This window comes from Pan troglodytes, chromosome 14 (assembly GCF_028858775.2).
Source record: "Pan troglodytes isolate AG18354 chromosome 14, NHGRI_mPanTro3-v2.0_pri, whole genome shotgun sequence".
Taxonomy (NCBI): domain Eukaryota; kingdom Metazoa; phylum Chordata; class Mammalia; order Primates; family Hominidae; genus Pan; species Pan troglodytes.
Genome location: NC_072412.2, coordinates 18,642,920 through 18,664,722, shown reverse-complemented (window position 1 = coordinate 18,664,722; position 21,803 = coordinate 18,642,920). Strand labels below are relative to the sequence as shown.

At 39.3% G+C, this 21,803-nt stretch overlaps 1 protein-coding gene across 1 annotated transcript in view; it reads left to right on the top strand.

The window, feature by feature from the left end:
- TPTE2 (transmembrane phosphoinositide 3-phosphatase and tensin homolog 2) overlaps nt 1–20,559 on the top strand; it is a 130,181-nt gene extending 109,622 nt beyond the window's left edge. Inside the window, 8 exon segments of the mRNA XM_063792403.1 lie at nt 5,363–5,424; nt 7,211–7,291; nt 10,907–11,012; nt 12,946–13,025; nt 16,979–17,071; nt 18,480–18,550; nt 20,336–20,430; nt 20,433–20,559. Of these exon segments, the coding sequence (XP_063648473.1) occupies nt 5,363–5,424; nt 7,211–7,291; nt 10,907–11,012; nt 12,946–13,025; nt 16,979–17,071; nt 18,480–18,550; nt 20,336–20,430; nt 20,433–20,470 (626 nt within the window). The 3' untranslated portion in view covers nt 20,471–20,559.
- Nucleotides 20,560–21,803: the final 1,244 nt, after the last annotated feature.

The window sequence follows — 21,803 nt, the reverse complement described above, 5'->3', positions numbered from 1 at the left end:
GAGCCAAGATCACACCACTGCTCTCCAGCCTGGATGACAGAGTGAGACTCTGTCTGAAAAAATGAAACAAAAAAAAAAAAAAAGAAAGAAAGAAAGAAAGAAAAAAGAAATTCCTTTAGCTTGCTAAGAGTTTTTTTTTTTAATCATGAATGGATGTTGAATTCTTAAAGATTTTTCTGAATCTTTGAGATGATAATTTTTCTACTTTATCCTATAAATAAATGTGGTTAATTACATTGATTAAGTGGTAAACCAACATGTTTCTGGAATAAATGTAATTTAGTTGTGCTGTATTATTTTGTTAAATACTTATTAAATTATTTTATTATTATATTGCCAGATTCTGTCTGTTAATATTTTGTTTAGGATTTTCAAATTCATGTCATCTGGGCAATTGGTTATAATTTTCCTTTCTCATAGTTTTTTCAAATCTTGGCTTCATAAAATGAGTTAGATTTCATTTTCTCTGTTTTTCTTCTCTGGGTAAATTTATGCATGCTGATTTTTTTCCTTCTTAAGTGTAAAGTGAAATTCACCAGTGAAGGCACATTGGCCTAGAGCTTTCTCTGGAGGGAAGTCTTTAAATTATGGCTCAATTCCATATATAGAATGTTTTTATAATTTTATTTCTTTTGCCCATTTTGGTAGATTATAGTTTTCCCAGCATTTGTCCATTTAATTTAACTTTGCAAATGTCTTGACATCAAATTGTTCACAATATCATTTTACCATTTTAGTGTCTGCAGAGATGTTCCCTTTTTTATTCCCGACATTGCTTTCTTGGTGCCTTCTCCCCTTTTTTCTTTTGATTAGTCTCACCAGGGATTTATCAATTTTACTAGTCTTTTAAAAGAACCAAATTTTTGGCCTTATTGGTGGTCTCTATTTTTTACTTATTTTTTATTTCATCAATTACTATGATATCTAGTATTTTCTTCTGTACTCCTTGGGTTAATTTGTTCTTTTCCTGACTTCTTGACATGGATAATTCTTAGAGTGTTGGCCACTCTCTTTTCTATTTACCATTTAAGGCTACAAGTTTTCCTCTAAGAATTGCTTTAGTTTCATCCCATAAATTTTTATTTGTAGTGTTTTTATTTTACTTAGTTCAAACTATGTTCCAACTTTGTGCTTTTTTTTTTGACCCATGAGTTATGTAGAAGTGTGCTTCCTTATTTCCAAACATATGAGAGTTTTGTATTTATCTTTAAATTTTTGATTTCTTATTATATTTTGTTGTGGACACAGAACATACTATGTATTTTTTTCTTTTTTAGTTCTTTGAAATTTGTTTAGACTTGCTTAATGGCCCAGAATTTGGTCGATATTGTCAAATGTTTTCTGTACATTTGAAAAGAACATGTATTATGCATTGTTGAGAACAGCGTTCTATGTACATCTATTTTATTTAACTCTTCTATTTTCCTACTGACATTCTGTTTTCGTTCCATTGAATTTTAATAATATAATTTTTTGCTTCTTACCCTCTGTCATTACCTTGGAAGTCATATACTCCTTTTCTATGTTTTTAGTAATTACTGTAAAGATTTCAACCTGCATCCTTGATTTAGCTATTAATTTTTGTTTATGTTGAGCCTGCATCTAGAAATCTTCCTAAATTCTCTCATTAGATTAAGGAGTTATTCTAAAGATTTACTTACTACACTGACTTTCTACACTGGTTAGGCTCTGCAGTATACTGTTAAATGGAAACAGTGAAGAGAGGGCATTTTTGTTTAATTCTAGGCTTTAAAGAAAATGCTGTCAATATTATGTCATTAATATGATGTTCCTGGTAGGTATTTTGGTAGATTCTCTTTGTTGAGTTAAGTAAGTTTCCTAGTTGTTGTTAATTTTTAAAGTCACAGGTGCAGGCTGAATGTTAGTGAATGCTTTTTCCTGCATTAATTGAGATAATTGTAAGGTATGACTTCTTTAATCAATGAATATGATAAATTGCATTAATATAGATTTCTGATAAAGGATGATTCTTGTATTTTTTATTATTTGTTTTTTAATGGGCAAAACACTTTTTTTTCTTTTTGAGCTTAGATTTTTGGTATAAATTAACTTTTAGATTTGGAAGTACATATGCAGGTTTATTGGTAATATTGTGTGATGCTGAGGTTTGGGGTGTGATTGATCGCATCACCCAGGTACTGAGCACAGGACCCAATAGTTAGTTTTTCAACCTGTGCCCTTTTCTGCTGTGCCCCCTCTAGAACTCCCCAGGGTCCATTATTGCCACCTTGATATCCATGAGCACCCATTGTTTAGCTTTCACTTATGAGTGAGAACATACGGTATTTGGTTTTTTGTTCCTGTATTAATTTGCTCAGGATAATGACTTCCAGCTGCATCCATGATGCTGCAAAGGAAATTATTTCTTTTTTTTTTTTGAGAGGGAGTTTTGCTCTTGTTGCCCAGGCTGGAGTGCAATGGTGCAGTCTTGGCTCACTGCAACCTCCACCCCCCAGGTTCAAGTGATTCTCCTGGCTCAGCCTCCCAAGTAGCTGGGATTACAAGTGCCTGCCACCACGCCCAGCTAATTTTTGTATTTTTAGTAGAGATAGGGTTTCACCAAGTTGGCCAGGCTGCTCTCGAGCTCCTGACCTCAGGTGATCCACCCACCCCAGCCTCCCAAAGTGCTGGGATTACAGGCATGAGCCACCGTGCCCAGCCTGTTTTTTGTTTGCTTGTTTGTTTGTTTTTTGGTTTTGTTTTTTTTTTTTTGAGATGGAGTCTTGCTGTCACCCAGGCTGGAATGCAGTGGTGCAATCTCAGTCACTGCAACCTCCGACTCCTGGGTTCAAGCGATTCTCCTGCCTCAGCCTTCTGAGTCACTGGGATTACAGGTGTGCACCACCATGCCTGGCTAATTTTTGTATTTTTAGTAAAGACGGAGTTTCACTATGTTGGCCAGGCTGGTCTTGAACTCCTGACCTCAAGTGATCTGCCTGCCTTGGCCTCCCAAAGTGCTGGGATTACAGATGTGAGCCACTGCATCCGGCCCATGGCTCTATTTTGAAGTATGTTCCTTTGATTCCTAGTTTCTTGAGTGTTTTTTTTTTTTTTTATCAAGAAAGATGTTGAATTTTATCAAAAGCTTTTTTTTCCTGCATCTATTGAGATGATCATGTGGTTTCTGTTTAATTCTGTTTGTGTGGTGAATCACATTTATTGGTTTGCATATGCTGAACCTTCTATCCTTGGAATGAAGCTTACTTGATCGTGAACTTTTTGATGTGCTGTTGGATTTGGCTGTTATCCTGATGGGGCTACCTTTGTGTGTGATCTGGCCTTTTTCTCCAGTGCCTTTAGGGCTTTTTCTTTGTCAGTGACCTTGGACAGTCTGGTGAGTATATGCCTTGGTAATGCTCATTTTTTATAGTATCTCACAGGTGCTGTCTGGCTTTACTGTACTTAGATGTCTATCTAGCAAGATTCAAGAAATTTTCTCGAATTATTCCATCAAATATGTTTTCCAGGCTGTTTTCTTTTTCTCTTTCTCTCTCTAGGGCATGCCAGTAATTCGTAGGTTTGGTCACTTTACATAATCTCATATTTCTGACTTTCTTCACTTTTAAAAAATCTTTTTTCTTTATTTTTGTCTGACTGGATTAGTTCAAAAGACCAGTCTTCAAGCTCTGAAATTATGTTTTCTACTTTGTCCAGTCTATTGATAAAGCTTTCAGTTGTATTTTGAAATTCCTTAAGTGAGTTTTTTTAGTTCCAGAAGTTCTGATTGATTTCTTATTAAGATGTTTATCTCTTCCTTCATTTCCCGGATTGATGTAGAAGTTTCTTTTTGTTGATTTCAACTTTGAATCTCATTGAGCTTCCTTGCAACCCAAGCTTTGAATTGTTTATTGTCATCTCTGAGTTTTCATTTTGGTAGGAAGCATTGCCAGAGAGCTAGTGTGATCCTTTGGTAGTGTCACTACATTCAGATTTCTCATGGTGCCACAGTTCTTGCGTGGGTCCCTCTCATCTGGAGATGCTAGCACTTCTAATTTGTGTAATTATTTTTGATTGGGTAGGATTTTTTCTTTTTCTTTCCTTTCCTATAATATTATTGTTATTTTTTTCTTCTTTCCCTTTCCCTCCTCCCTAGGGGTGTGGCTGTAGAGCATGCTGGGTAGGGTCTTTTGGCTTTGCTTCTGCAGCCCTATGCACTTCTGCCAGCAGGTTTTATATTGGGTGTGTGGTTTGACCTGCAAGCCAGTAGATGGCGCCATGGGTAAGAGCTGGCTGTTGCCAGTGCCGCTGTCTGTGTACTTGATCCTTGTTTATTGGGAGGAGCTCTCTGCTGCCCCAGGCAATGGGCTGATTTCCTGAGTACACATTAATCTGAGCTCCCTCAGCCCTAGGGGTAGGGGGATTGGGGGTACAAGATGGGTGGAGCCAGATAGGGAAGATTCCCCCAGTGTTGTCCTGCTGCCAGTCCAGATTTGGGAAAATGCTGGCAGCGTTTCCCTGTGTCTTTCCCCCACAAAGTCTCCAAGTCTCTCCTCAAATGAGCTCCAAGGCTTGGGAGAAACAATCTCTTCCTCTGCCCGGGTTGCGTGGATCTCCAGTGGAAAGGTGAGACAGAGGGATGCTGTCTGCCTCTCTCACACCCTGAGGCTTCACTCACTTTTATCAGTCGAATGCTGTCCTGAGGGCTGCTTGCCTGCATTGTCCTCCCCAGGATCTGGGATGTCCTTCATAATTCCGAGGAATTGCCATTTTCTTTCTTGAATTAAAGCTCACAGAGTTGGTCTTTATGTACTTGCTTGCTATTTCCAAATGACTGAGGCATGCTAAAAGCCTGTAATCTGCCATCTTGGAAAAAACATCCTTGCATCCTTAAGAGAAATGGCACTTGGTGTTGATACATGGTGTTTCTACATTGCTGAATTCACTTTGAAAATATATGTATATTTTTAAATCTACATTTATATGTGAGACTGGTGTAAAAATGTCTTTTCTTCTACTGTATTTGTGCAATTTTGGAATCAGTTATATTAATGTACTAAATGAGGTGGGAATTTTTCTTTTTTACTATTATCCAAAAAAATTATAAAAGACATGAATTGTTGCTTTCTTATAGATTTAGTAAAAACCTCATCGTGTCCTTTGGTGGGGAGATGGTGAGAGATATTTTTACTGTAAATGTAATTTGCGTATTTTTCACCTGTGAGGCGGAGGCTGCAATGAGCCAAGATTGTGCCACTGCACTCCAGCCTGCGTGACACAGCAGGCTCAAAATACCCTGTCTCAAAAAAAAGAAAGAAAATCAAGTTAAAATGCACTCCTTGAATATTTCTGAGTGTATTTTTATACCATGTATGTTCTTGAACTAACTTCTTTTCTTTTCTAGGAAGAACCGGGACTATGGTTTGTGCCCTTCTTATTGCCTCCGAAATATTTTTAACTGCCGAGGTATGAAAGACGTTCTACAAACTTTGTCTTATGATGATTGAGTTTTGCTAGTTCTGAAAGATCGCTGGTAGGACGTTAAGATGATTATTTGAGTCATGGTGCTTAGTAAAATTGTAATTAGAGAAGCAGTTTTTAGAAAGTCTGTTTTTGATACTTTCTTGTTTAACGTGCACTAGTTAGTAGCTGACTGCAGAATCTCTTTGGGCCAGGACTAGAGTGAGGTCAATGAGGTGCAACATTTAAGGGAATGCTAAAAATTATAATAATTAAAATAAATAATTTTAATGCAATATTTTAATAAAAATTAATGCAAAAAATCTATGATGTATACAATATCAACATTTTAAATAAAGACAAGACCTGATGGGGCAGGATTAAGGTGAGGGGAGTAAAGTCATGTTACACAGAAAAAAACATTCAGTAATCAACATGCTTCCCTCACTTCACCTGGCCCTGCTCTTACTCCTGCCAGTACCATGACTTCTTCCTTCCTCGTGAGAATAGTATCAAGCTTAATTAGATAAATTCTCCAAAGAGCCTTGCCCATCCTCACAACTCTTAGGTAGATAAAAAGCAACATTTCACAACTGAAAACAAAGCCTCTCCTGAATGTAAATATCTTTGCTTAGTCAATACATGTGGAGTCTGTGACCTCTAGAAATTTCTGATAAGACAAGGTGGGCTGTTTCCACTTAAAGCAGAGTTCTCAGTCATTTTTCTTTCTGCCATTTTCTTGCTGAGATGCTACCATTTCCAGCAGCTCTGCTCGAGTTGTTTGGCCTGCAGTCTAGGGAAGAGGTGGTGGTTGTGCACAATGCCCAGCACTCCCATTCCACCACCTTTGCTTTCTCTGATTTGAGATACACAGATTTTGAAAATGGGTGTTCTAGGATGGTGTTTTTCAAGCTGTGGATCATGATTTATCAGTAAGTTTTAAAATAAAGTTACTGGGTTGTAACTGACATCTTTTGAAAATAAAATGGAATAGAGCAGAATAGAAAATATCAAAAGGTTTAAATATTGGTGTATGTGTGTGTGTGTGTGTGTGTGTGTGTCTCCTAGGTTTATTAATGTGGATTGCAGCTTAAAAAACAAAAGGTTTGAAAGTCATTGACAGCCATTGATCCAGAGCCCTAGACTGAGATCCAGGGACCTGTATTCCAGGCCTGTGCTTCTTCTAACTGGCTGCAGCATCTCCTTGGCAGGTTGCTTGGTTTTCTTTTGGTCTCAGTGTTGTCATTTGTGATATGAAAAGAAGGGTTGGACCAGATGCTTTCTAAGGTGTTTCCAGCTCTAAAATTTTATGAATGTATGAATCCTTGAATGAGAGAAGTCCTAATTTTGTTATTTTTGGTAGCCTCTGCCCAAAGATCACTGTGGCCGGGCATGGGTGGCTCATGCCTGTAATCCCAGCACTTTGGGAGGCTGAGGCAGGTGGATCTCTTGAGGTCAGGAGTTTGAGAGCAGCCTGGCCAACATGGTGAAACCCCTATCTCTACTAAAAATACAAAAAATTAGCTGGGCATGGTGGTACACACCTGTAGTCCCAGCTACTCAGAAGGCTGAGGCAGTAGAATCACTTGAACCCAGGAGGCAGAGGTTGCAGTGAGCTTAGATCCTGCCACTGTACTCCAGTCTGGGTTGCAGAGCAAGACTCTACCAAAAAACAAACAAACAAAATCACTGACTTTAGGAAAGAAGGTGGGCATAGAAACACTAAGGGTACCTAATATAGGAAAGGAAAGAGTGCAGATGAACCATGGTTGGATTGTACCCTTTTTTGTAGGAAAGCCTATATTATTTTGGAGAAAGGCGAACAGATAAAACCCACAGCAATAAATTTCAGGGAGTAGAAACTCCTTCTCAGGTAAGTTTTCTTTTTAAAAATGGGAGTTTTTTTAGGGGAGTGGGTTAAGATTGCCACCTGTTATTTGGTTTCATTTTAGACTCTTCTCCTTTGGTGATCAGGCAGCAGCAGTTGGGTGCCCTGCAACAGTCCTTGGTCCCTCCCTGAGTCTGAGGGTCACACTTCAGGTGCTGCCCACATGCTGGGGACTCTGGCTTCTCCTCAGAGAATCCTGCTTTCTATTCTATACTGGTTATTGTTTATGGAGCTCAGGAGTTGATTATTTTCCCAAGGTAGGAAGGTCCAGTACCCAAGGCTCCAGGACCCTGAAGTGTATCTAAAATCACCAGCCTTTGATTTCAATGTAAAAAAGATCCAAGTCTTTCACAAACCCTTACTAGGGCAATTCAACCCTTGCAGAACATCACAAAGACTGTTTTTGGATGACTCCTGGTGTGTGTGTGTGTGTGTGTGTGTGTGTCTTTTCTGTGTGTTGTGGCGGAGATGTATTTTAAAAGAGAAAATAAAAGGGGAAATAAACTTTTCAAAACCCCTTCTGTATACCAGACAGTATTGCACTTTTACATATCTCATTTAATACCCATAACACCTATATGAAATATACACTGTTACTCTCTTTTTTCTTTTAGAAGCATTTTGTTATGGAAATTTTTAATCATATACAAAAGTCCAGAGAATCATACAATATATCCTCATGTAGTCATCACATTGCTGCAACAGCCATTTCAGCCGGCGCCAGCCACGTTTCATCCATTCTTTCCCACTCCACTCACACCCTCCAACCCCACTCTCCACTCTTGCTTTCCCTAAATCTGAGTTATTTTAAAGGAAATTTCAGTCGTCAGATCATTTTTTCCCACAGCATTTTAGTGTGACATTTAAGTACTCTTAAAACAACAACAAAAAACCTTAACACTTTTTATCATATCTAACAATATTATACCTTAAAAATCCTTCATATCAAATTTGTAGTCCATGTTTGTTTCCAAAATTGTCTTAAAATCTTTGAAAATTTAGTTTGTTTAATCAGAATTCAAACAAAGTCCACACATTTCATTTGGTTTCTGTGTCTCCTAAGTCTCTTTTAAGAATCTAAGTTCATAGATTTCTCACCCTTTTTTATTACTTGTAATTTGTTTATTGCAGAAACCAGGATGTTTATCCTATAGCGTTTACAACATTCTAGACTTTGCTGAACTATTCTAAGAGTTCTTTATTCACTATCTCATTTAATATTCTCAGTAACTCTATGAGTAGGCACTACTATTATTCTCATCTTATAAATTAGAAAATTGAGGTTCAGAGAAAGTAACCTTTGAACCAAGGACTGAAATCTAGATGTCAGTCTCTGAAGCCCTTGTTGTGCACAGCTTCTCATTTATATTGCCTTTTCTATATTGCCCGTGAAACCAAAGTGAGAGCGGGTTGGGAATTCCTAAATGGATTTGGATGTGGCTGTAAATGAGTTTTTCTTTAAGTGGTGGGAGCTGAGTAGAAGAACACTCTAACTACCGGCCCTAAACCTTTAGCTTGGGCCAGAAGAACTCACCCTTATCCACTGCTACTTTTCTCCCACACCCAAGCCCCAAACAAAACAAAACAAAACAAAGATAGTCATAGACCCTAAGCGAAAAGTGATAGGTGAATTTACTGAAGTGCAGCCCTAAACATGCCATTTCCATGCTCAAAATCCATACTATGTCCCCACTGCCAATGGCAATAAACTAAACGTTTCAACCTGGCACTCAAGAGCCACACTTTGACTTTTCCAACCTTCTCTTCCACTATGTGCATGCACACATCCCATACTCCAACACATTTAGACTGTGTGCTCTTTCCCAGCCTATGGACACTTGATACCCTCATGCCATTGCTCATGCCCCTTTTCCTAGAGTCCCTTTCCCTTCTCAGCCTGAAGTAGTCTCTTGCTTTTCCAATTCTTAGAGCCCTTTGTGTTTCTTTTAGGGACTACGTCACTTTGCATCATTCTCTAGTTATTTGAAGTGGTGACTTCTGTATCCCCTTTAAAGGCAAAGCCCGTGGCTTACCCATCTTTCCACCCTTTTCTCATAATATTTTCTTTGTTTGTAGTGAGTGCCTCCTATGTGTTGGTTGTATTAATTTCTACTACAAGTCCATGTTGTTTTAAGTTGTAGGAGAAGGAAGCGTGGGAGCACAAGCAGCTTGAGGGCCCTGGTGGTTTACAGCCCTTAGGGAAAGGTGGAGAATCTAGTGGCAGAAACTAAGGGGATGCTAGATGGAGCTCCTTCAACAACTGTCCCCACACATCTCCCCATCCCCATTTCTTCTGCAGTCATGCATAGTTTCCCTAACTTTAGTCCAGAACCAGCACACCAAAGGCTGCAACTGAATCTCTTCTGATTCACTGAAAAAGCAACAAAGGGATTCAGCTGCACGTTTGAGAGCTGTGTTGGCAAGACCTCAGGACAGAGTGCCCTCTGTGTCTGGTGGTGATTCTCAGACACCATCACATTCTGATCCTGCATTGTTAGCCATTCTACTGACTACATCTACTCCTAAGTTAAGGACTTTCATGAACCTGTCTCATGACTGGCCCTTTCTAAAGGGAAGTATGGCAGTTAGTTACTTTAATGAGCATTTCCCAATGGGTAAGGAACAGTCTGTGAACCTATGAGTTTTGCTTTGTTTTGTTTTGTTTTTAATTTTTGAGACAGAGTCTCACTCTGTCACCCAGACTAGAGTGCAGTGGTGCAATCTCAGCTCACTGCAACCTTGACCTCTTGGGTTCAAGCGATTCTCCTGCCTCAGCCTCCCGAGTGCTGGGATTATAGGTGCCCATCACTACGCATGGCCTATTTTTGTACTTTCAGTAGAGACAGGGTTTCACCCTGTTGGCGAGGCTGGTCTCAAACTCCTGACGCCCGGTGATCTGCCCACCTCGGCCTCCCAAAGTGCTGGGATTACAGGCGGGAGCCACCATGATGGCCAACTTTTGAATTCTGAACCAGTTGATTGAGTACCAGAGCTCTTCAATACCTTGAAGAAAGATTCAGGGGAGAACCGTTGTGAACAGCTTGCCCCAGGGAAAGGACAAAGCTAAGAGAATTCCAGGGCCTCCTTGAGAAAACAGAATTGAGGAAATGCAAAGTGAAGAAATTCTAGCTGTCAGGAACAAGAGAAGAGTGACGGGAAACCTGCTACTGAGGTTTGGAGGTATTCCTCTGGAGTTTTCACTTATACCATTCTCTCATGCTCAGGAAGCTGCTCTTCACCAAACCACAAGCCTTCCTCTAACTCAGTCACAACTAAGCTTCTATCTGGACACTGATGATGCTGTAACTGTTTTGTTGTGCTTCTGATTAGTTGCCCTCTCAACCATAAGCAGCCTATAAACAGGGCCTGGCTCCATCCTTGTTACTTCCCCATTGCACTGAATTCAGTATTTTTCCCTTAAGGTAGATAGTTGTGGGGCAGCATCCCTAAAAATGTCCAGTTATATAATGGCATCCAGTAAATATTTTCTTAATTACTTACCTCCATTAACAAGCTTTAATGCAAAAAAAAAAAAAAAAAAGGAATGCTGACTTTAGACGTTTCATCTCCACTTAAAGGAAGATTTCTGTTGCTTTTCAGAATAGATATGTTGGATATTTTGCACAAGTGAAACATCTCTACAACTGGAATCTCCCTCCAAGACGGATACTCTTTATAAAAAGATTCATTATTTATTCGATTCGTGGTAAGTGCTTTATGTATAATTGAAGAATTGGGCAGGAGGGCCAGAGTCCCCACTCTGGGAGAGTTTTGCTCATAGTTATATATACAAGTGAGCCTAACTCATACCTGTCTTTTTACATATTGTCACACAGGAACTCCTCCTTTTGTATGCCCCTCCTCCTGCAATTGCCCATTGATTGCCAGCCCTTAGATGTTCTTCACTTTTTCTTTTCCATCACCAACTTGGGGGACTTCATCCCCTTCCCATCTCTCCTGTTCTCATTGCTCCTCTGGTCTCAACCCAGGTGGACTTTTCCGGGCAGAGGGAGCCTCTGATGAGGGAGGAGGAGGACCCATGTGCCCTCAAGCCTGCTTATTTCTCAGAACCACCTCTAGTTCAGAGTTTGCCTTGGTGGAGGTGTCTCCGTATCGTATCATTTTCTCACTTTCTTTTAGAGGCATTTTTTTTCTCATCACCCTGGGCTCTCCCTTTCCCCTCTCTCCTCCATCTGTAACCCTCTCACTCCCAGCTTACACTCAGGGGAGGTGGGAAAGCAGGATGTGTCTGTGTGGAAGGGATGGGGCCTCACCACCCCCACTGCCGGAGAGGTAGCAGGGAGGCGATGCTCGGAACCCCTAAAGCAAACCTCTTCTAGCAGCCAGCTTGTGGACCTGAGATGGTGCCAGTGCTGGGTGCTATAGGTGCCATGGGGCCAGGATGCTGGTGTCCACACAGACAGCCTAGTATTTTTAGCCTTCTGAGTTTAGTTCTACATTTCACTGATTTCTGGTAGACATCAATAGAAAGAAGTTCTGCACCTGAAATGGGAAAGAGGGAACTGAGGCAAGAAACTGTGATTTCTAATGACAAATGAATATCATGGTGTTAGTGAAAACAAAATTAAATGAAAACAAACAGCATATGAGATGAACAATCAAAGATAATTAATACACTAGTTTATTAAAATATTTGTTTTAATTCTCTACTTTTAGTTTTGTGAATATTTAAATTAAAATTAATGTAGAATTGAGAGGAAAGCAATAAAAAATTAATTGGCTGAGAAACCAAGTCTTTGAGGAAACGCTAAGGGAAGTGGGTCATTTGAATTGAAAAAAAGGAACAGAAGAGCCTTTGTCTGTAAATATATACTGAACACCACGGGAATTTTTGGATATAACTATCCTATATTTTTATAGAGATTGCATCAGGAACTGGCCTTAAAGTAGGGCCAAAGTAGTTAAATGACAGTATTTATTATTAAGAATCATTATGATTAGAAGTCTGAAGAAAGCAACATATTAGCAAGAAAGGTTGCAAGTCACCTTTCCTGAATTTTCTTTTTCTTTTTCTTTTTCTTTTTCTTTTTTTTTTTTTGGAGACAGAGTCATGTTCTGTCACCCAGGCTGGAGTGCAGTGGTGTGATCTCGGCTCACTGCAGCCTCTGCCTCCTGGGTTCAAGCAATTCTCCTGTCTCAGCCTCCCAAGTAGCTAGGATTACAGGCATGTGCCACCACGCCTGGCTAATTTTTGTATTTTTAGTAGAGATGGGGTTTCACCATCTTGGCCACGCTGGTTTAGAACTCCTGACCTCAAGTAATCCACCCACCTTGCTCTCCCAAAGTGCTAGGATTACAGGTGTGAGCCACCGTGCCCGGCCTAGCTTCCCTAAATATTTTTTCTGGAAAGATAAAGTGATGGGATTCTAAGTCCTGGAAGCTGAACTATATGTATTCTTTTCTCTTCTCTCATCTTATAAAATCTGCTTTAGGAGACAGAAATGGGCTTGAAGCCTTGTCTTTCAAAGACAAAATCCATGCAAGACCAAATAAGTAACTATTGATACATTGTTAGCTTGGATAATTTTTTCTCTTTTTAATCCATGATGTTAAGTGGTGAGACATATTGAACTTCATGCTAACCAACCTAACTTTTTAATTTCATTTTGTTGGAACAGGTGATGTATGTGATCTAAAAGTCCAAGTAGTAATGGAGAAAAAGGTTGTCTTTTCCAGTACTTCATTAGGAAATTGTTCGGTAAGAGAAAACATATGAATTGAAAAAATCTGATGTTTGTTTTAAGGCTGAATGTCAAACCAGCAATGTTCACCTCCCTAAACTATCACTCACCTTAAAGAGATTACATAACGCTTTCTGGTTACCATACAACTTGGTGTCACTGGGTTTGGATGCAAACCAGAGATAAATTAACCCGTTTGTTCAAAACAGTTTTTTCAGGGTGCTTTCCAGAATGTATTTCTGGTCAGTGTTGCTTTGCCTTTCACACTTCCACAAATGCTGAGCATGTTCCCAGGAATGTATTAAGGATTTTAATTTACATATCTGGTCATTTTTAGCCATATTCTCTTCTTCTCAGTCATTTGATCTTTTATTATATAGCACTGATTCTAAAAGTTTAGTGTGCATGAAAACCACTGAGGAGCTTGTAAAGATTTACATTCCTAGGTTGTACCCCCAAAGTATGATTCGGGAAATCTGGAATGGGGCCCAGGAATCTATAGACTTAGCAATGTCCCAAGTGATTCTAAGTCAGACGTTCTGTGGGATGACCCTGTGAGAAACAACGCAAGGGTGAATGAACTGGGGAGGAACCTCTTTATCCAAAGCAAAAGGGACCTGGTAGTCAATGTTTTGCTACAATGAAGAAATGCCTAAAACTATATACCTTTTCTGAAACAGTAAGAAAGCATCCTTCATGGTCTAATAACCCTAAATTTTAGAATTCCTACCCAGGCCTTTGTCTCAAATTCTCCTATTACTAACCCTGTTCCCTGCCACCCCCTCCCCACTCTGCCCCCAGCTTTTTTGGCCTCTCCCAACTGAGGGCATTCACCCAGGCCTGACCCTTGGCTTTCTGTTCTTAGCAAATGCTTTATTCTTAAAGGGTGACCCATTCCCCTTACTTCAACTATTATTTGTTCATTTACTGAAGAGCTATTTATGAGCACCCACTGAGTGGTAGATGCAGGAGCTACAACATGAACAGTTTCCACTCCAACTCAAATGCATTCGCCAGTCTCAATTATCAAGGAGCTTTCTCTCTGCCTCTGCAAATGGCACCAGCATTCTTCCACTCACGCCTTGGGCTTTGATTCTCTTTGCCTCAGCCCCCTAAATCCAGTTACTCATCCATCTCTGTTGATTATGCCTTTGACAGTTTTCTATGTTCTCCTTCCTTTCTGTTCTCACTGCCACTAATTGTCCAGAATCTCCTTTGCTCAGCGTAGATTTCTGCAGTGGTCTCCTTACCCTTTCTTTCTCCTTCTATAATGCAATGTATAGAATCCTGAACTATGCATCCTGAAATATTCCTCTCATTGTGAAAAATTGTAGGTAGAGCAGAAGACACACTGTGTGCCCATGGTCAGAGCCAGTTAACACCTTTGTCTCAACATCTTTATCTGTAAAATAAATAACACATCCAAGTGTAATGGGAATTCAATTAGATAATATATATGAAGTTTCTTTGTGAACTATAAATCACTAAATAAGTGTTATATGTGATAATTATCAGGCCTCTTTGTCACATAGGAAATGCCCCACCATATTTTTCAACAACTTCTCTCTTATTTCCTTGGCTCGAGCTCTGAAGATATAATAGCCCTAACATAATACCTGAGCTTTTTTCCATTAGTAGCTTGACCAGCAGACTTCATTCCAAATAAACTGGGTCATCCCTTTTGGCTCTTGGAACACAACTCTAATTTAGTTAGTTAGTTAGTTGGTTATTTCTTCCTTTCCTTTTTTTTTCTCCTGAGCCAGGGTCTCATTCTGTCACCCAGGCTGTAGCGCAGTGGCATGATCATGGCTCACTGTAGCCTCAACCTCCTGAGCTCAAGCAATCCCCTAATTTTTTTTATTTTTTGTAGAGCCTGGGACTTGCTATGTTGCCCAGGCTGGTCTCAGACTCCTGGGCTCAAGCAGCCTGTCCACCTCAGCCTTGCAACATGCTGGGATTATAAACATGAACCACACTGCCCGACATTGTTTGTTGTTGTTTTTCCAAGTTTTTTCTTTTTCTTTTTTTTTTTTTCCTGAGATGGAGTTTTGCTCTTGTTACCCAGGCTGGAGTGCACTGTCACAATCTCAGCTCACCACAACCTCTGCCTCCTGGGTTCAAGCGATTCTCCTGCCTCCGCCTCCCAAGTAGCTGGGATTACAGGCATGTGCTACCACACCTGGCTAATTTTGTATTATTAGTAGAGACGGGGTTTCTCCATGTTGGTCAGGCTGGTCTCAAACTCCCGACCTCAGGTGATCTGCCCACCTCAACCTCCCAAAGTGCTAGGATTACAGGCTTGAGCCACCGCACCTGGCCCATTTTTCTAATTTCTACTTTGTGTTATTGCTGGTCTTTTTCTCTCCGTTTGGACTAGATTCTTTTTTCAGAGCTCTTCTTCCTTTATCTAAACTGCTTCATGCCCAATTCAATTTCTACCTCCTTAATGAAATTTTTGCATTCTGTACCTTCTGTTAATTAGCCCCCAATAGTGCATAACAGCACACCCAGTCTTTATTATACAGATTGAGTTATGTACCATTCTACTATTGTTTCTTATGTGTACAGCTCCCTGAAGGGGCCAACTGAGTCTGCACCTCCTTTTGTGTTTTTCACAGGGCCTAGCATAGACCTTTCTTATTGTGGGTGCCATTATTTCTATGAGAATGAGTCAAAGAACTAGTACAGCTTCAAAGTCATTCATTCCAAAACTTGAGCTATCTTTGGTCACTCCATCCTGCAGCCTGCACTGGTCAAGTTCAAAGATCCCATTGACAAACACAAGAGTTCTGATAAAACATGATGAGCAGGGGGACCCCACTATCCCCCTCCCTTGGGAGGAGCATGCAGGCCCAACCCCCAAGTGTTACAGACCCCCGTTGTTATTTTTTAAATTTAGAAAATAAAAAACCATGATAAGTTATGCATTGCTTTTTGAATGTCAATGCTAGCTTTAAAATTGAGCTTCTTAATGTATTCTCAAAAAAGGCCCCAACACATGAAAATCAAATGACACACATTAAATAATAATATTTAATTGATTAAAGTCTAATGGAAAATTCAATACTTTTTAAAAGTGCAGCACTTTTGAAAAGTGCCTCATGGCCGGGCACGGTGGCTCATGCCTGTAATCCCAGCACTTTGGGAGGCCAGGGTGGGTGGATCATGAGGTCAGGAGATCGAGACCATCCTGGCCAACATGGTGAAACCCCGTCTCTACTAAAAATACAAAAATTAGCTGGGCATGGTGGCACGTGCCTGTAGTCCCAGCTACTTGGGAGGCTGAGGCTGGAGAATCAGCTGAACCTGGGAGGCAGAAGTTGCAGTGAGCCGAGATCATGCCACTGTACTCCAGCCTGGTGACAGAGTGAGACTCTGTCTCAAAAAAAAAAAAAAAAAAAAAAAAAAGAAAAGAAAAGAAAAAAAAAGAAAAGTGGTTCATGATAACCCTAAACATGTTGGCCTTTAAAAGACATAAACAACAGGCCGGGTGCAGTGGCTCATGCCTGTAATCCAGCACTTTGGGAGGCCCAGGCGGGCAGATCACTTGAAGCCAGGAGTTTGAGACCAGCCTGGCTAATACAGTGAAACCCCATCTCTACTAAAAATTCAAAAATTAGCTGGGTGTGATGGCTTGTGCCTATAGTCCCAGCTACTCGGGAGGCTGAGGCACAAGAATCACTTGAACCTGGGAGGCAGAGGTTGCCATGAGCCGAGATCACGCCACTGCACTCCAGCCTGGGTGACAGTGAGACTCTGTCTCAAAAAACAAAAAACAAATGAAAACACACACACACATAAACAACAGTATTGCAACTAGAAAAGATTATTAATAATTATTTATGCATGTAGTGATTGGGCTGTGAGAGCAAAAGTACTTGATAAATACAGGAAGTCATGATAAGTGAAAAGGAACTTTTGTTATCGTTATCTAGGTTTATAGTTCTCAATTCCATGTGTTCATTCATAGATATTGCATGACACTGAATCAGACAAAGTATTAATTAATGTATATGACGGTCCACCTGTGTATGATGATGTGAAAGTGCAGTTTTTCTCTTCGGTGAGTAATCACAAAATAGCCTCTGCCATTGTTCTTGTCTGGTCTAATGATTTTATTTAAGATTTGCTTTACTACAATTCCCAACAAGGGAGGGGGAGGGGGAGGAAAACAATAAATCAGATCTATAACAAATTTTTTTAAAAGAGCATATGTAATTTAAATAATTTGTGTTCATTTGTTTTTTTCTAAATTGTAAATTTTCTAAATTTTTCTAAATTTACATGTATTCTCAAATACAAAAAATACAAAATAAACACAAAAAAAGTAAAAGCCAAGATGCTAAAAAAAAAAAACCCAAAGGTATGTTTTACTGCATAGCAATGATTACATTTTGTTTTGCATCTTTTTAAAAAAATTAAGAAGTTGAGACAGGGTCTCACTCTGTCACCCAGGCTGGAGTGCAGTGGCGTGATCATAGCTAACTGTAGCTTCAACCTCCTGGGCTCAAGCAATCCTCCCACCTCAGCCTCCCGAGTAGCTGGGAGCACTGACTAGAAAGAGAGTTAGGTCTGGGTGACTCAGTTGGGTGAAACAGAGAAGGCAGCACAATACAACACATGAAATAACCAAAGCAGTTTTTTATTAATTCCAGAGAGAAGAGGGCAGCACACAGGGCCAACTGGAAGGGGGAGCCATCCAGGAGACCTGTGCTCGACTGATGGGTGGGAGCAATAGTGAGAGAGAGGGAGGGACCTGAGAGTGGAAGCCTTTATTGGGATGTAAGTTGCTACCTGAGCAGGTTTCCTGAGGGGAAATCTAATTTGGTTTAACGCAAGCAGCCATGAGTCTCTGCTGTGACTGAGAGGTGGTCACTGATATATCCACGTGGTCCCTGCAGAGTATGGGGGTCTGTGGGATGAGTCAAGTAGGTTATATCTAGCTGTCCCATAGTGAAGTGGTCATCAGGAGAAGGTTGTATAAGGCAGATATCAGGATCAGTCACATGGAGAAACTGGGAGGAGGTGAACTGGAAACTGCTGAGGGTGACTGAACCCCGCTTCTGATATCAGAAAATACAATTTATAATTAAAAGGGATGCTGAGGCAACAAAAAAATTATAAGAATTCACTACAATGTAGTTGGGTATATATAGGCATAGGTCCTTAGTAGCGTCTGTTTGGCACTATCTAAACCAGATTCAAATAGCAGCATTTAAATTAAAGACCTATCATGGGAAAAACACTATTCCTTGAAAATTTTGATACAAACAGCAAGAGAATGCAATAGCATTTTCTTAAAGCCTCCTCCTTTGTGTCTTGAGTGTATTGTTATAGATTGCAGTGTGCTACCTATTTAATGGTTATAATTGTTTGATAAATATATAAAGGAATAAAGAAATGAACTTTAATTTCTTTGGAATGATTAGTTCTTGGTGTCAGTTTTACTTTGAAATTTTTTTTCTTTTTAGAATCTTCCTAAATACTATGACAATTGTCCATTTTTCTTCTGGTTCAACACGTCTTTTATTCAAAATAACAGGTATGAATATAATAGAAACCCATAGAAACAGCCTAATCTTCAATGTCTATAAATAAGGTGTAATGGCAAGTCTTTTGCTGGTTGTCATAAACTTAATTTATAGAAAGAAAAAAATCCCTGAGCCACCATTTTTCTTTGCCTTACTCCTCTTACTTTGGTTATTTTAAAAATACATTTGTTCTTGAGACCCACTGTTGCAGTATCCTCAGGGTCCATGCCATAGGACTGTGTTATGAGTTCAAAAGTATTATCATCAGATCTTAAGTTTGATAGTAAATTCCTCCCAGAGAAGTTCAATATGAGTCTGCTCAGCACCTTCAATATGTCAGGTCCCTGTCAGTAGGTGCTGATTTACCAATGATGAACCACCATCAACTTTTGTGCTAAAGTAAGGCAGGACCTAGGGAGGCTTCAGCTAGCTGAAAAGCTGGCGGACACACTTATATCTGGGAGAAGTTACAAGACACAGTATTAATAAGGAATACAGCTAAGAAATATCATTAAGTAATGGTCTATTTAAATAGCCATTCAAATGTGGCTTTCTAATAACTGAATTGGGAAAACTTTCTGAAAAATTACTAATTGGGTTTGGAGATCATTGTTCCAAAAAAACCTGCCATATTTGGAACCACATTTCTCAGTCTAGAAGTTCTCCACTATAAGTAGCATTTGTTTTGTGATGGTGAAAAATTGAGATTTTTTTTTGTATCAACCATACTCTTCAATACAAAAGGACAAAATATTTTTTAAATGATTTAGATCAGAGTTGAAGAAGTGGCTGTGATTATATGTGGCATGAATTGATAGTTATTGTTACATCCAGTCCTAATCTTTTCTTCAAATGTTAACTGGATCGAATAACTCCTTAAGTCCAGCAAGGCAACAGGAAATTAAACCTCTGGTCTACACACTTGCAATGCAAAACATTTAATGGATTTTGATAGAGTCAACTTTGGATTTGATGGAAATTTTTTACAAGTTTTTTTTTTTAGATGCATACAAACAATAAGCTTTTTCTTCTAACATGAGCAAAGTCCCTCAAAAAGTGAGACCTGGGTGGAGCTTCATTTGATGCTGCTCCTCAAAAGTGGTTCTTGCTAAAGGATACCGTTTTTTTCCTTTAAAACACTGCGTTCATTTTGGAGAAGTGATAAGCTAGATCACTTTTATTCTTACTTTTATATAAATTTCTAAAGATTTCTGTAACATTTAAATTTACATACTACTTGGTAAAGCTGTTTTTGTTAGTTATGAGATTGTTGTTTAGCCAAAAATGCTAACTTCTATCATTTAGAACACCAGGCATAAATGGGTTAACCAATTTATGCCTAGTGTTCCATTATTGGAACGCTAAGCATATGGGAGTTATAGCCTACTGCTCAAGGTCATTTCCAAGGTCTGATTGTAAAAATTCAAAAAATTGCAACTTCACACATAAATTAAAATAGATATAGTATTTTATTACTGGGTTTTCATTCATGTCTATCCTGACTGATTTCTGTCACAGAGAGAAATTTAGATATTTTATTAAACTTGGATGTCATTAATTCCATATAAAGCAATGCTAAGAGAGTCAGCATGTGTTACTGATGTGTTGCTGAAGATTAAAGTATTTTTAAGTCTCACTAAAAAGGTGGAAGGAGCCATCTGAAATGCAAAAAAGGGTCTGGGGTTCTATTCATGGTGAGGTTTTTTTTTGTTTCTTCCAGCTCTAACGTGGGTACGCAACTGCGTGGCTTTTTGGTGAGCCCCAATATAAAATGTAATTTTTTTTTCTATTCTTAGGCTTTGTCTACCAAGAAATGAATTGGATAATCCACATAAACAAAAAGCATGGAAAATTTATCCACCAGAATTTGCCGTGGAGATACTTTTTGGCGAGAAATGACTTCCAATGATGTTGTAGCTGGATCCGACTAAGTATAGTTCCCCCTTCGCCTTCTGGGAAAGAATTATGTTCTTTCCAACCCCTGCCACATGTTCATGTGTCCTAAGTCTTCCTTGATGATGCATCTATATTTATATATGTTTATATATGTTCTTCATAAATCTATTAAATATATATAGATAAAATGTCAGTGTTTTTCTTCTTTTTTGAAGGCACATACTTCACACTTTCCATCTTGTATTTACATAAATTTGGAACACAGCATGCAGGAACATCAGGCATCATTTTGAAGAACTTTGAAATAGAACTTTCATAGCAAAAACTTGAGATATTTAAAAATTGTGATTCCCCAACACCCACTTACTTACATATTTTTGGTCAAGTATTTATTCCCTGCTTTGGTTCACATTTGTAATTTCAGATTTATTAGAAAGCTAATTTATATATTTTTCTTCCCCTTTATTTACAAACTGTCTGTTAACAGATTGGCAACAAAGACTAAGTTTTAAATCCAGAAGAGAGAAATGTTTCACATAAGCAGTTCCCCAACTCCCAACACACACTCTCTTTCATTCCGAGCATTAAATAGGTAGCTTACTTGACAAGCTTCCTTTAATTACACACAGACATGGGGGTTGGGGTAAGAAGATGGTGGTAAATATGAAGATAAGTAATCTTTGGTAACTTCTGCTTTTGTATAAAATTGTAAGTGAAGTCAAATATTCTTAATCTAGGTGTATTATTTTGAAATTCACTACTCCTGCTCACAACCAACTTCACCTAAGCTTGGGGGGACTCTGAAGGGAGGTTATCTTTGCGTTATAAACACTGGTTAGCCTTACGTCTACAGGAAATCATTATTATTTCTTCTTTGGTGCTGGGTGCTACTTTTTTCTTTTAACAAATTTTTTATTTGTATTTTTTATTTCTTGAGACAGCATCTCACTCTGGTTGTCGAGACTGGAGTGCAGTGGTGTGATCTTGGTTCACTGCAGCCTCAACCTCCCAGGCTCAGGTGATTCTCCCACCTCAGCCTCCCGAGTAGCTGGGACTATAGGCGCATGCCAGCACACCCGGCTAATTTTTTTGTATTTTCAGTAGAGACGAGGTTTTGCTGTTGTTGCCCAGGCTGAGCTCAAATTCCTGAACTCAAGCAATCCGCCTGCCTCAGCCTCCCAAAGTGCTGGTATTAAGGCATGAGCCACCACGCCCAGTCCGTGGGTGTTACTTTATTCAAAATACCTTTATTGCCACTGTATCTTCAGGCCATGATTGTCCTTGAAAACCTTCTATCTTGGCTTTATTGAAATTATTCTTATTTGAATGATTTTCCTTTTATTGGCAAGGCCCTCAACAATCTAGACC